Genomic DNA, 15,569 nt, shown 5'->3' on the forward strand with positions numbered 1-15,569 from the left:
TACTCTTCTGCTTCTACTTTTGTCAGGACATCACTTCTGCCAACCATGTTGTTTTGCTGAAGCTATTAATTGCCACTGATTCATTCACTTTATTCCCGATAATGCTGGCATTTGTATAGAGTAGCATCAGTGTATCATCAGTATTTCTCTAATTATTATTCCCCTCCCCAGACTGACTCTGTGGCATACCATACATTATCTCATCTCTGAAAGGATTATCCCCACAGGCCACTTTGCTCTCACCCATACTGGCAACTCTTGTTTCCCTATTCTAATATACTTATATGCCCAGAGAACAACAATATCTCAAGATATCTGCCATCCTTTCACATTCAGATGCAACTATCTTTCACATACAGCTCTCTTCCATCATCAATTGAACTCAAGGCATCCATATATGCCAGACCTCTTTCAACACATTCTTGCTATCATGTTATGCATTATAGCATATTGTCCAGATATTATTATATCTGGGCAATATGCTTATTATCTTCCCTCTCACACTTTTCTGCTCCACAGTCTAACATTTGCCTCTGATCTCTTGCTACCCAATTCACACTCCCTATCACGTCATTTGTACAATCATCACTATCATCTAATTCACACTTTTTCCTTGCTTCATTGCTATAGCTGCATGCTTTTTCTTTTCTCTAAGCATGCACTCCTCTAAAATTTTCTTCAGCACACTATGAATCATTAAATCTCCATTCATGATATTACTTGCAGATCTACTCATTCATTTTTTAATTACATCTTTTCTCTCTCTCCACCCCTCTTTCCCCATCCAACACTCTCCCTCCTTGTTTTGTACCCGCTTCTGCCATTTTCTCTCTCTTGTTCACCTCATACCACTTGGCCTTTCAAAGCTCCTGATCCCTTCCATCATGCTCCTCAACCAATTTTTCATATCTTCTACTTTTTTTTTCTGTTTCCAAGCATCCTACCTTCACTGAATATCTGCCTGGCAGATAGTTTGACAGAGAAATGAAAGAAAGAGGAGAGAAAGCAGAGTGTAAAAGAGTGAAAATAAGGATCAGCTGAGGAATCCTTGAGGAGAGTATGGTGAAATAGTGTTTTCCTGGAACTAAAATAAAGGATGTCAGTTATGCTGTAAGGATGCAGAGAGTTAAGATGAAAGATGTTTATTTTGTCTAGTTGTGAGAGCAGTGAGAAAGTAAAAGTTGCAAGTCTGTTTCCACGGAATGATGCAGGCAAGCTGAGACAGAGAGCAATGATCACAAATAAGTCAATATGAGATTGTGGAGGAGATGTGGTGTGGAGGTTGTGGATTTGTTTAGTGAGTTTCATGGAAGGAAGAATTCATATATAATGGCTTGAATCTAAACAAATATGGTGTCAGACATCTCAAGAAAGTGTTGTTCAGTTAAAGTTCAGGAGTACAAAGTCAGAGAAACTAGAATGCTTGGGGGGAGGGATGCAGGTCCAGGCAAACTAGAAGTTAGTGAGTCAGAGAGTGATCACACAATGCAAAATATAGCACCACAGGTTAGCTTTAGTGGGCTAAGTAAACACAAGGTGTAAGAGAGGTTGTGGAATGAAGAGGGTATTTCAGTTTATGTACAGTAATGCCAGAAGTATTAAAAAAAAAATAATAATAATAATAAAAATGGTTGAGAAGTTTTTGGGATTGGTTGGCCCAACTTGGCCAAAAGTTATTGGCATTAGTGAGACGTGGTTGACTGAGGATGATATTGCCATAGAAATAGAATGTAAGGGATATAGTGTCTTCAGAGAGGACAGAAGGAATAGGATAGAATAGGGGAGGGATTTTGCTAATGTCAGCTGAGAAATTAAAACCAAAAAGAGTAAAAGTACATCATGGAAACAGGGATTCAGAGATTAGTTCATTTGAAGCTACCATGTGTGAGATAGAGGCCAGTAGGACTAAATATGTAATTGGTTGTTGCTATAATCCAGCGGGCGTACAGGAGATTGTAATGAGATGCATTCTTAAATTAGCATGACAGGTTAATTAATTCTTATGGGGAATTTCAACTGTGGAGACATAGATTGGGAAGAGGAATTGTCACAGGCAGGAAAGGAAATGGAATTTATGTAGCTGCTGAGAGATAATTACCTGAGGTAGCATGTAATGGAAGGGACATGGGTGCTGAATCTGATCCTTACATCAGAGTACTTAACACTAATCAATCTAGCTAGGCTTCAATCCTCTTAGAGAATGTGATCATGTAGTCTTGACCTGGGGAGATTGTCAGACATGCAGAATTTTCTGTTAAGAAGGAACATTTGTGGAATTACAAAGCAGGAGGAGTCGACTTTCAGCCGAGCCATTGAATAAGAATTTTGAGGGAAGGGATGTTGGTGGCGCATGATAAGTGGCTAACTGGTGTTTGAAGAAAGCAGTATCTGAATATATACCTAGAGTCAGAAGGATAAGTCAGGTAGGAGTTAGATGGAAGAATAGCTAAAGTAAGCAGAGGTTGTGCACAAAGATAAGGTTGTGGGAAGGATTATAAAGAAAAAGATGATCAGTATGCCCATGAGTGGTATAAGGCACAGCTAAGGTGGGTGACCAGTATAGTAAGGAAGGTTAAAGCTAACTGAAGAGGCCAAAAGAACCTAAAGAGTTCTTTTGCCATGTATCAAGTAAAATGAGGATGGCAATGGAAGGATCACTTTAAAAGATGCTGATGGTGAGGAGATAACAGATCAAATAAGTGAATTACTGAGTGAGCATTTTTCAGGAGTTTACCATCTAACATGGTGATGTTGCAATGACAAATGCAATATTGACTGTTAGGAGAATAGAGGTTGAAGAAATGGAGGTGTTTTAAAATATTGCAGAACCTCAATATGAACACAGCCATGGGATTAGATGGCATATCGGCACATATGTTACAAGAGTGTGCAAAGGAATTATCAGTTCTTGTGACCAAGCTGTTTAATTTAAGCCTCAGTAGTGTGAAGGTGCTAATGGAGTGGAAAGAGGACAAAATTGTCCTGGAGCCTTCTTTATGCAATGGGACTGATGTATCAAGTTATAGGCCAATCAGCATCTTAGTAGTGGTGGTTAAGGTATTGGTGAAATACTGGGTGGATAGGAATATGATACTCTATAAGGGACAACATGGTTTTTTTGGGAAGGGTTCTTGCCTTAGTAATTTGCTTACCTTTTATAATCAGGTAACAATAGAGTTTGACAAGATTCCACATAGAGCTGTACTGTATAAACCAGGAGAAGGCAAGAGACCAGCAGTGTACCACAGGGCTCAGTTCTTGGTCCTCTATTGTTTAATTTGTATACCAATGATATAGAAATTGATTTGACAAAGACATATTCAATTGTTTACTGGCACTGCCAAACTGGGAAAAGTAATGGTAAAATGAAAGTAATGCAGAGATCCTGCAGGAAGACTTAAGCAGACTAACAGTTGGGCAAAGGTAAATGGCTGCCAGTTTAATGTGGACAAGTGTAAGGTGATGTACTTTGGGAAGAGATCATTAGCTGTGCACTATATTGATGAAACTGAACTGCAGGGAAACAGATGAGGCCAGGGAGTTGGATAGGATTGTAGATAGATAGTTGAAATTTAGATAGAATTTTTTCAAAGGTAACCAAAACAGCACATTGGATTACGTGGTTGTAGAAGACCACCTGTACTACTGCACATAAATCTGGACTCCCATATTCTGTTGGAATGATGGTTGTGGAGTGGATATAGAGATGAGTGACAAAGATTTTGGTTGGTCTGTGGAATGCTCTCTATGAGAATAGATTGATGTCTGTAGGCTTCAAAAATTTGCTGATAGGCAAAAAAGAGGAGATATGGTAGAAGCATTTAAGTTATTCAAGGAATTTTTATAAGATTGACACTGACGACATATTTCAGTACATAGCAAGAAGGGAGAGAACAAGGGATCACCAGTTTACACTGGTGTGGTTAGCAAGGAAGTTAGGACTATTTTTGCTCAGAGAGTGGCGAATACGTGGTATGAGTTGCCAGAGGTGGTCGTGGGTGCTTCATCAGTGAATGAGTTTAAGGAGCGGTATGATAGGTATTGTGTGAATAATGGATCTCCCACGATGAATCTTTTGAGTCCATGGAGATCCTATCCTTCTCCTCCATCTAAGACAGGTTGAGTCCCCTCCTAATGAGGGGTTACTTTTATATTAATGCAGCCGGTTCACCACTCCCTTGCTGCATCCCCCCTAAGGGCGATATTAATGACTGTATCCCTGTGTGTTCAAGGGACCGGTTTGCCTATTTTGGGATGAGAAACCCCAGATAAACTTGGGAGAAAAACTCTGTCCAAGACCAGCTAACTTGGCTATGGCTGAGGAAGATCCTCAAGCTCCTCACATCATTGATGGGAATTGAACCTAGGACACTCCTTCCCCAGGCATATAGTTGCAAAGTGCATATGCCACTAAGCTAACCATGCAGACTTTCATGGAGATACCTGTATAATAATAAACATTCACCTACATAATCAATGCCATCCTCCCACTGTACTAAATTTTCAGTCACACTGGGTGGTTTTTGCAGCCTTGTGGGAGTGGTGCATTTCCCTGCTGAAACAGACGATCAGTTGCAGGATGTGCAGAGGCCATGAAAGCATGTAAGTGATCAGCCTGCACAATTTAGTAGCTTGCAGCATTTAAGGACTTCTCCAGACACATGAAAGGACCTAATGTGTCACATTAGAAGACCCTACTACCTCCTTGAACAGAGTCAACATAGCACGATGGGGCCATGGCCTCATCGACAGCATGACACCCACACTCTCCCGTGAGTAAAACTGATAATGAGATTCATCAGATCACACAACTCTGTCCCCTCTGCAGAGGTCCAGTTTTGATGGTCTCGACATCAGGTGAGGTGCAATGCCAGAGGACAAGTTGTCAACAGGTGGTACATGATTAGGGTGTTGGCTCCCGTAGCCCATGGTATGCAGGGTATGCTGAACCATCACTCACTGATACTGCTTGGACCTCTGACATTAAAACTGGATGCGATTTGTGCTGCCATTGCCCTTCTGTTGGTCTGTATGAGCCTGGTCCTCAATGGCATGTGGTCAGCCACCACTTGCTTGCTGGTACGTATGTTGATGATATACTAGCAGTAGATCCTTGATATGGTTGCTCTTGAGAACCCTGAAGTTTTACCACTTTAGTGATAGAGTAACCCGTCTGTCTTGCACCAGTGATATGTCCACGAGCAAAGTTGCTATGATCTCCACATTTACTCATGTTTGTCATTGCGATACACTGTTGTGAAGCCATGATGTCTGGTTATATTTACTGTCTTCTTTCAGTTTGAATACATTTTTCTTCTGCATGAGGGTTGCCACTGCCAATTTCCCATCACCCCTACTCTGTTTTATCCATTGAGTGTATATATAAAATGTAGTAGTGGTTGGCCAGGTGATGATGTGCTAGTTAATTGATGACTGCCATCATTGTAAGATATGGTATAATGACACAACATATCAGAAAAATACTTGTAACAAAAACTTCAAAATACAAACTCTCAACACTAAATAATGACCAGCCTAGGCAAGACCCACTCTAGAGATTATATACACTGTCTACCAATAATTGTCTGGACACTTTAGCAATTTACAATTGATACCAACCTTAATATTGGTTGTGTCCACCTTTGACTTTGATCATCTCCTGTTCCCTTCAAGGGAGGCTTTCCAATGTGTGGCAGACATTAGGTGAAATTTGTCCCCATTCCTTCATCCCACAGGTGTTCGATGGTGTTGAGGTCAGGACTCTGTACAGGGCAGGGCAGTCATTTAACACCCATCTCTCAGTACCATTCCATAAGAGCTGGAGTTTTGTGGCATGGGGCATTATCATCTTGATAGTAACACAGGTTCATTCCATAAAAACTTCTAGTGTAGGCAGCACCTGATTATTCAGAACATCAAGGTACTGTGAGCTGCCTTCATGGAACCATGGGCAGCAGTCAGTGGTTCTACTCCAAACCAGCTGAATGCACTCCAAACCATTATTCCTCCATCACCAAACTTTACTGGGTAAATGGATCTGATGTTTGTCGTAAAGGCAGCCAAGTGAATGCTTGTTACCACACTGTGGTAAAAGCATTCACCTAGCTGCCTCTATGCTCACACCTTGCCATCAGATTGGAAACAGGTGAACTTTGATTGATTGCTCCAGAGTACCATTTTCCACTGGTCCAGCTTACAAGCTCTTTGCACCAGGCCAGATGAGCCGCCTTGTTCATTGTTGTAATGTTTGGCTTGTGTGCCACTGCCCTTCTACGGAAACTTCATTTAATGGGTTTCCACCAGTAACACCATGGTGTTACTAACACTCTGGAACTCATCATGCATGCTTGATGTCGATTGTAGCCAGTTTTTTTTTCATTGCAACCTGTTTTTAATACCCTCTTGTCCCTGTCAGTCATTTTTGGCAGCTGCCCTGGATGTTTTCCTGCACTAGTGATGCCATAATGTTTCCATTTGTTGATCACATCGCCAACTGTTGATATTGGATGCTCCAGTTGAGCGGCAATGGCACATATATGCCACTGATGTGACAGCCCATGATGACATCTCTTGCTCGAAGTCACTGAATTCACATTGTGAAATCAGTTGACAATGTGAACTCAATGTTTACATTGTCAACTGAGACTTTAACAAACAGAGACAACAAGTTATTGTTCCTCTGTATCGAGCCTTGATAAGACCCCATCTAGACTACTGTGCCCAGATATGGGCACCAGGGTTTCTTCTTGATGGGGAGGAGGTGGAGAGGATCCAGAGACGAGTGATCAAGATGATAGCAGGTTTGTGGAATGAACCTTATGAGAACAGGTTGAAGATTTGTGGGTTGCAAAAATTGGTCAATAAGCAGAAAAGGGGTGATATGATTGAGACATTCAAATTACTGAAGGGTTTCTATAAGATTAATCCAGAAGATATTTTTGAGAATAGGACTGGTGGTGGGAGGACTAGGGGCCATAAATGGAAGCTGGGCAAGAATGTGGTTAGCAGGGGTGTTAGAGCTAGGTTTTTTACTTGGGGAGTGGTGAATGAGTGGAATAAGCTGCCAGAATCTGTTGTGGGTGCTACGACCGTGAAAGAGTTTAAGACGAGGTATGACAGATACTGTGTGAATGTCGAATAGTTGTTCTTGACATGATGTTAGGGCTTCCCTCGATGAGTCTGTAGACTCCTTGGAGTTGCCAGTAGTAATAATAATAATAATAATTGTGTTGCCATACCACCTGTATTCAACTACTATCTGTACACTGGTTTTTATGTTATTGACGAACCTGAAATGTTCCATAAATTCAAATAACGGGTGTCTGGATAATTATTGGTTTTGTGTGTGTGTGTGTGTGTGTGTGTGTGTGTGTGTGTGTGTGTGTGTGTGTGTGTGTACATATTATAAAATCCCTAGTTTATATCTATACATAAAATTTCCAGCCATGGTACTAACATGGTATATGTTTACAACCTTTTGTGGGTGGAAGTCATAAAAAAAAAAAATAATAAAAAAAAAACTGGCCTTACAAACTGTCCTCCAATTAACACATGATGGCATCAAATCAAGAACTTATCCACAGAAGTGAAGTTACTTTTCTTCAAATGTTTATTTAACTTCTAAATTGAAAATGCAGTGTCCTTGCAGATAGTTTTTGCTTTTCTAACCCTGAACTATATTTTTTTCTTTATAAATTGTATTCATTATTTTAAAATTATGATAATATGTCTTAAAATCAACTAGTTTAACTTTTTTTAAAATAGAAGCAATTAGAATATGTCAAATTTCTCTTTGCAAGAATCACTATTATCAAATATGAAAATATGGGATATAGTAATATTTATTTCCATGATACTGATCCTCCTTGCAAAGAAAACTTGGATACATTTTAATTGCTTTTATTAAAAAATGTTTGTAGTTAAGAATTAGGGATTTTGAAAGAGTAATTTTCTTAACTTTAATGGTAGTTTAATAGAGACACTATGATGTATTTGCAGTTCAAAATGGCACCATATCTGGAATATCATTTAATACTTTATGCTATGGCACTAGCCAATTTCATCTTATGCTATATCTGGGAGGTAAGTGATTGCACTCTATATTAATTTTATACATAAGTGAATGTTAAACATAAACAAAAACTCATTTTGATTCTCATACTTTCTGTAAATAAACAGAATTTACTTCTGTGGAGAAACCATAATGTAAAAAGGGAAGCAAACTACCTAAAATGCAGAGGCCTTTTTTCTCTTATGGTTAAGTCCAGCTAAAATTAGCCATATCTCTCTCCCCCCCCCCCCCAATAGATATTTTTCTAAACTGCAGAATTAACAATTAGAAGTATGCAGAATTTCATGGAAAAAAAATTAAATTAAATCAAATGAAATCTCTGCCTTTAGTTGTAATTATGGTCAACTCTTATGATAACTAATTAATATTCCAGTATATGTTGTAAATTCCTTAAATAATTTAATAGTCACATGTTATCAATGTATAAACCTATCTACAAGAATTACGATCATCCACGGAGATTCTATCGCATGCAAGGCCGGCTAATATGGCAAACTAAAGCTGTCGAGACAGCTAAATCGTTTGACCTTCTTAAAATGCTGCCGGGATAATGAGGTAATCCCAAATTATGTAAAATTAAAGACCGTTTCTCTTCACAGGCGGCTCTCCGCATTTATAACCCTGCTAGCTTTGCCCTACTACGAGAACAAATTACTGCTACATGTGTTCTCCTAGCTGACGTAAACAAAATTATTTGGCTACTAGAGGAGGAGCTTTCTGACACGCTGAATGATTCTCTACGACGTCTTGTGTGCTTCGGCAGCAAAAGAATTTGAAAAGATATGAAGTCGGCACATCAAAAAATTTTAAACCTTGAAAAGGACTCTACCTCTGAACCTCAACAACCACTTAACACTGTAATCACCCTTTCTTCCATTACTTTGAAGCCTGAGGCACTCAACTCACTGGCACGCGGCCACAATTTCACCATATCTCCTAAGAAAATACCAGCCGAAGAAATAATGATTCAGATAGAATGTGGTATCTGCAACCTTCCAAACCATATCACCAACAATATCAGACTGAATGTAGCCAGTGTTCTCACCAAAGCAAGACTAATAAAAACCAACCTATCCAAAAGGAGAATATAAAGCTCTACAAGAAATGAAGAGAAACAAAGAAATAGTAATCACCAACATGGATAAGGGAAATGCCACTGTGGTTCTCAACCAAACCAACTACACAGGTAAGCTTAATGCTTTATTGTTAAATTGGGCTACCTACCTCAGTATTGAGTATAATCCCACCACCTCCCAAATTAGAACACTCAAAAGGCTCCTTAAGGTTACTTCTTGGCCTGTAGAAGTTACCAAAAAACTTTTTAACTCTAGACCCCCCCCCCTCCCTGAATATATGGACTTCCAAAATACATAAACAAAATGTGGCATTATGTCCTATAGTGGATGGCATTGATTCCCCCACATACAAATTAGCCAAACATTTAGCCAAAGCGCTCACACACTATATTGGCAATACACCAGCACACAAAAAATTCAGCCTTTGGACCTCAACAACCACTTAGAGGTTTTCTATACTGACTCAAAGCCAGTATAGTAAACCTCTTACTCCAACATACTGACATAATGGTCAGTTTTGACATCTCCTCCCTATTCACAATCCACTCAAGGAAACTTTAGAGCTCATCCAAGCCAAATTTCCTCCTAATATCTCAGCCATATTTCAGTTTACAATGAACTCAGGTTATTTCGTTTGGCAAGGAAAATTCTACAAACAGATAGAGAGGACAGCCATGGGTTCATCACTATCCCCACCCCTGGCCAACTTCTTTATGGAGACTTTTGAAGAGAAAGCCTTAAACTCAGTCCCAAAAAAACCCACTGTTCAGCTTCATTATGTTGATGATGTGTTCGCTATTTGGTCACATGGCTCAGATACACTCCACTCCTTAACACACTTAAACAACCAACACCCCAGAATCCAGTTCACCTTGGAAAAAGAGGAAAACAACAGTCTCCCTTACCTAGACACTATAATCACTTGCCAGCCTGATGGATCCTTGGTTTTTTCTGTTTACAGAAAATCCACCCATACAGGCAGATCAGGCAGCAATCCCACCACCTCCAGCACAACAATATCGGGTTATAAAAACTATAAAACAGGGCAAAATTAATTTGTTCAGATGACAATGCCCTAACCACTAAACTAAACCACATCCTTAACACTTTCTTAGCCATGGCTACAACCCCCAAAAAATATTAAAACCAGTTAACACCCCCCATCCCCCACCCTTGATAACAAAGATTACACTAAATCCATCACCATTCTCTATATCCGGGGGTAGTACCTCTGAAAAGTTAAACCAAAATCTTAAACAAATATGCATGACTTATTTTTCACGGTATTAACAACACCACACACACTTTTATCACAAAGATGTTTTATTAACGCTTATATTTCGCTGATTTTTGACTCAGCATCATCAGAGCACAACACACTTGTATACGTGACAGTGAGTGAGTGAAACAACATAATTGCAAAAGACAAAAGATCTAAAGTCCTATTTTTGGCACCCTCTAATGGGGGAAAAAAAAAAAAAAAAAAAAAAAAAAACACCAGCTATCCAGGAGTTTTACTTAGGATAACCGTCTCCCAAATTTTTGGCAAATTAATGCAACCATATTTGTTAAGGTTGGGAGAATTCTTCAAAGCCATTGCTGACTCAAAAAATAATCTCAGATCTATAACGACTCCTAAATAGCACATCGTTTTTCGTTGGGGTAATTCTAGACAAAAGATTAACGTTAAACCTACACATCAAAGCATCATGCACTAAGGCATCTAAGGCCATCGCACAACTTTACCCTCTAATAAATAGAAGAAGCAAGCTAAATACCAGAATCAAAGTTCTCCTCTACCTACTGACGATCCGCCCCATAGTGACATATGCATCTCCAGCCTGGAGCCACACAGCCAACACCAACATCCTCAGGCTGCAGAGAGTGCAATAATAAGTGTTTGCACATGATCATGGATGCACCATGGTTTGTGAGAAACGTCCAACTGCATAGAGATACAAACATCCCTTACATCTACTCCTTCCTACAAACTATAGCGGAAAATTCTTCTCAAAGATCTATTAAACAGGCAGCAAACTATGATGAAACTGACCTCTTCAAATACAAGAGGCCAAAAGCCATCCTAAATACTAGCAGCAACAATTAATCTCCGTGCCTCCCCAGGGTGAGCTTACAGCTCATAAATCTTTCCTTCAATTTGTCCTCCCTATCAGGCAACGGGGAATAAAAAAGCATTCTGCTTCACCCTTCTGGCCAATGATGTTATGTTATGTTAACCCTGAGGCTTTCCTGGGTCTGGCTCCCACTGAACCTGGAAGATAGAGCAGCTTTGTTCAGTGGTAGGTTTAGCCTATCACTCTGCTCATGTCTGTCATGGAGTGATGAGTTTAATAGTGATTTTCCTAAAGAGTCATTCAGTGAAATTTTGAGTGATTTTGGAGATTACTTCAAGTTTTTGTCCCACACTTCAACAGCACCTGGGAATTTCAGAAAGTTAAGCACTTTTTTTTAAAATAAAATTTTATATTTTAATTTATTTTGCTGGTGTGGTGGCATCCCTCTCTCCATTAGCATGGAATTATTTAAGTAAGCATTATTAAGACTTCTCTTAGTGCAGTTCATATTAGCACTATGGGGTTACTTTTGGCTGCATCTTAACCATAATTTTATAGTAACTCAGCTACTGCATTTTACAGTGTTGTAGAAGTGTTTCTATATCACTGGATTATTTCATTTTCAGTCTTTTCAATCTGAATTTATTTTCAGATTGAAAGATTTGCTTATAATTATAAGCAAATTCAAATATTAAATTGGTACCAGAAAAACAGAGATTTTAGGTACTAATGATACTAATTCCTCCATGGGTGTGAACTCTAGGAATTTCGGTTCCTAGAGTTCATATATGAAGAGACAAGACATGTGATGAAAGTTTTAAAAAGATATATAGTAGGGGCTAGTAAGATTTTCTCTTTTACACTTATGTGCCAAGGGAAAATATTTAGTTATAGTTAAAGATATGGAAACCAGGGAACTATTATAGGGCTTTACATTCCAAGGTTGCACAATAATTCTCGCAATAATAGGAAGCCAGATTAGAACAGTAAATATTGAGATGTTTCCAGTGGAATATATAGAAAACGATGATGAAATCCTTATCCAAATATTCTAAAAATGCTGTAAAATCCGTAACATAAGAAAGTGTATTTCAAGTGAAGATACCAACTGATTTTCTGGTAAGGTTACCTTCACCATCAAAGAGAAGGTGCACATCTTCCCCTCCCCCCCCAAAAAAAGTACACAAGATTATCAACCCGAAAGCAGCCCCAAATTCTAGAACTGCAGGAGTCACTTTCCTTTTCAAATATTTATGCAACATCATTAGTTAAAATTAGTTAAATAGATAGAAGACCAAATGCAAACAAACAAACCCTGATACAAGGAGACATCAAGGAAGATGTTCAAAAGAACTTATCCAAACAAGATAGTTGAAAATGAAAGAATAATTTATATTATATATAATGATGATAAACAGAAGAAATTAAAAGATTAATTAAAAAAGAGAACGAAAAGTAATGATCCACAACTTTCTACATCTTTAATTTTTTTTTATCATCAAATGAAGACTGGCTGAACCATTTCATACAGATAAAGGGAGAACAAGGAATAGAATTAAAGAAAAAATAAAACAGGTCACTGACAAAGTTCTTTCAGCATGATTACCATCTACATGAAAAGAAAATAACCAGTTTCCAAATCAAGAACAGTGGCCATGAAACACAAATAATGCCAAGCAACTGCAAAAAAAAAAATTGGAAAAGAATTTTAAAAAAGTGGGATACACAATTGCTTCCTTACAAATTGAAGACTTCATCAGATTCATCTGAAATCTAGGGATTAAATCTTACACTTCACTAATCTTATCCTCACTCTTCTGCATTGCCTCATTAAATGTATGATGCCTTCCCAGTCCTGTTAAACAAAGCACAGTATATGGAAACTTATGCTACATCACAGTATTAGGTTTTTGCTTCTCCAAGAAGCATACTTCTGCAAATATAAAAACTTAACAGATCTACTTTTGTCTTATTGGAGTTTTGGAAGGTCTAACATGGTTGTAGTAGGGATTCTTATAATAAATATTACAGATGATACAGAAGAAGAAGAAGAGAAACAATTATATAGTAAATTTGCACTTTTTTTGCCATTTAAGCAATACAGCAATCAAAAATCCATAAAATATTGTAGACCAATCATATTTGTGCAAACCTTCTCTAGTACTATCTGGCTTTTTATCTTCTGCTCTTTGGAATAAATGATTACAATGGTCCAAGAACTGAGATTGTTCCTGAATATTACGTGCTTAACTCGAGAACTGCAACAGTATTCTGGCATTGATTTTTTCCAATAATAAGAACAGAACTTGGTATAGGAAATTCTTAACCTCTTTTGCCACAAGCTTCTATAGTTGGGTACTAACACTGACATGTTAGTACCCCCAAAAAATTATATCTACCTGTCAGTTAATGCCATCAAATGGAGATACTTTAGCATTGGCAATCCAATGTGTGACATCCTGAAAGTTTCAGTGATTTGTGTGGTTCAAGGCTGGTCAGATGAAACATAGAAGTGCAGTACACTTAATTGTGCGTTGGGTTTGCAGAAGGTCTTTATAAGGAAGAGAGTAGATGAACAAAAACAGGAGATTGCAAAACACTAGCAATAGTTATAAAGTTTCAGAATAATGATCCACCATTGCACTTAGTGCATGTCTAGAGAAGAAAGCTGATAATTCAGATGGAGGAGTCATAAGACAGGCTATATGATGTGAGCTTATTAAATATGCTTTTATACTAAACCTGGTCTAAGCTTTAAAGATATCAAGAGCAACCATTTGAGATTCCTCAAACTTTTCCATGGAATTCTATTCCTGGAATGCTATATAAGGGTGTGAGGAAAAGGTTCTTTGCATGGAGGGTGAGCAGAATGCATATCCTGGGAGTGTGGTGAGTGCAGAAACTGTGATTGGGTTTAAGGCAAGGTTGGGTGATCTTTTAGCATAAGAGTGCTGACCTCCCATGCCATCATGGGAGGTCAGCACTCTTCCTTGGCAGTCTGATATTCATAATAATAATAATTTCAAAAGATGGGTAATATAAGCAAGAAAATCCTTAGGTGACTGACAGTGATAGAATCCATACTGGTGATCATTTATTAGTTGGGGGGGGGGGGGGGTCATGGTAACATGATAAACAAGTGTTAATGGTTTTCTCCACTACTTTATAACGAACTGAAATGAGTTGAATGGTAGTTAAATGGGAAAATTTGTCATGCTTCTTAGAAATGGGCTTCTGTTCTCTCTCTCTAGCAAAAAATCAAAGAGCAGGAATGGTAGAACATTTGTCAAATTATATTAGAGGAAAAGTGAGAATCTACAAGATCAGTTGTTTTTGTAGATAATGAAGAAATTGAGTCAACTGCAAAAGTGGTGAAAGTATCATTAAACAATAGTTATTGCCATTAGCTTTGGCAAAAGACCAGAAAAGCCTGATTGCCATTTGAACATAATAAAAGTTTCTTGCTTTTAGTTCTTTCAGGAATCAGTTTTAGATATTCTGATAGTTTGTTTGAAGATGTTTTGGACTTTGGTATAAATAGAATGAAGAAAGATAGAGGTTTTGACAGAAGCCAATTGCAGTATGTGTCATTGTCATTGTACAGCCTTACACACTTCTTGGAGAACCAAGGCTTAGATAAACTGGAATCAAGATTTCCATGCCAATAAGAATTACTTCAGTGAGCACCCAGTGTAAAGACTGAACTTGGTTGGATCAGAAGATTGAAAACAATAATCCAACCAAGGAAATAAGTTATAGAGATCATTGCACTTGACAGTCTTATAATATTAGATGACACACACATCTAATATTATAAGATGTGTGTGTCATCACACATCTTATAATATAAGATTATAAGATTCTTGCAACCTGGTGTGTGTGGGCCACTCACAACAGGTTGCAAGACCTATAGCACATCAGTGATCAGTGACATATATTGGACAAGAGGTTAAAAAGAAAGGAGGAATCTGTTAACAGCTGAAAGAAGATTTTAATCTTTTGAGAAAAGGAAAACGCAGTTAGGGGATAAGATGGAATGATGAAAGAGGAAGTAGAGAAGTTAATTTGGAAAGTTTTTGGATATGGATTGTAAATGGTTGACCAGCAGTGCTCTTGTTCTTATGGTTTGGAGGAAATTCAAGGAAATGATAGTTGCCAGTTTAGCAGAGTTTTGTCCATAAAAGTACCTGCAGAACAGATGTAAGGCAGAAACAATGTCTGTGGGAGAGGGATCATCAATTAACAGGATTGTTCTTTTCCGAACTAAGCAATATTAGAGTATTTTGGTACAGTATTCCATGGCTGGGTGGATTTCAGATTTATACAGTTAGCAGCTGTACATGTGAG

At 38.2% G+C, this 15,569-nt stretch overlaps 1 protein-coding gene across 3 annotated transcripts in view; it reads left to right on the top strand.

The window, feature by feature from the left end:
• The window catches only part of LOC150098917 (polyamine-transporting ATPase 13A3-like), a 434,948-nt gene that overhangs the window by 400,124 nt on the left and 19,255 nt on the right, over positions 1-15,569 (top strand). For all 3 annotated transcript variants that reach the window (XM_090404645.1, XM_090404644.1, XM_090404646.1), the window contains one exon: positions 7,999-8,082. In XM_090404645.1, the coding sequence (XP_090260771.1) occupies positions 7,999-8,082 (84 nt within the window). The remainder of the gene's footprint in view (positions 1-7,998; positions 8,083-15,569) is intronic.

The sequence above is a fragment of the Typopeltis vanoorti genome, chromosome 15, assembly GCF_054136105.1.
Source record: "Typopeltis vanoorti isolate ZY-2024b chromosome 15, IOZ_Tvanoo_1.0, whole genome shotgun sequence".
Classification (NCBI taxonomy): Eukaryota; Metazoa; Arthropoda; class Arachnida; order Uropygi; family Thelyphonidae; genus Typopeltis; species Typopeltis vanoorti.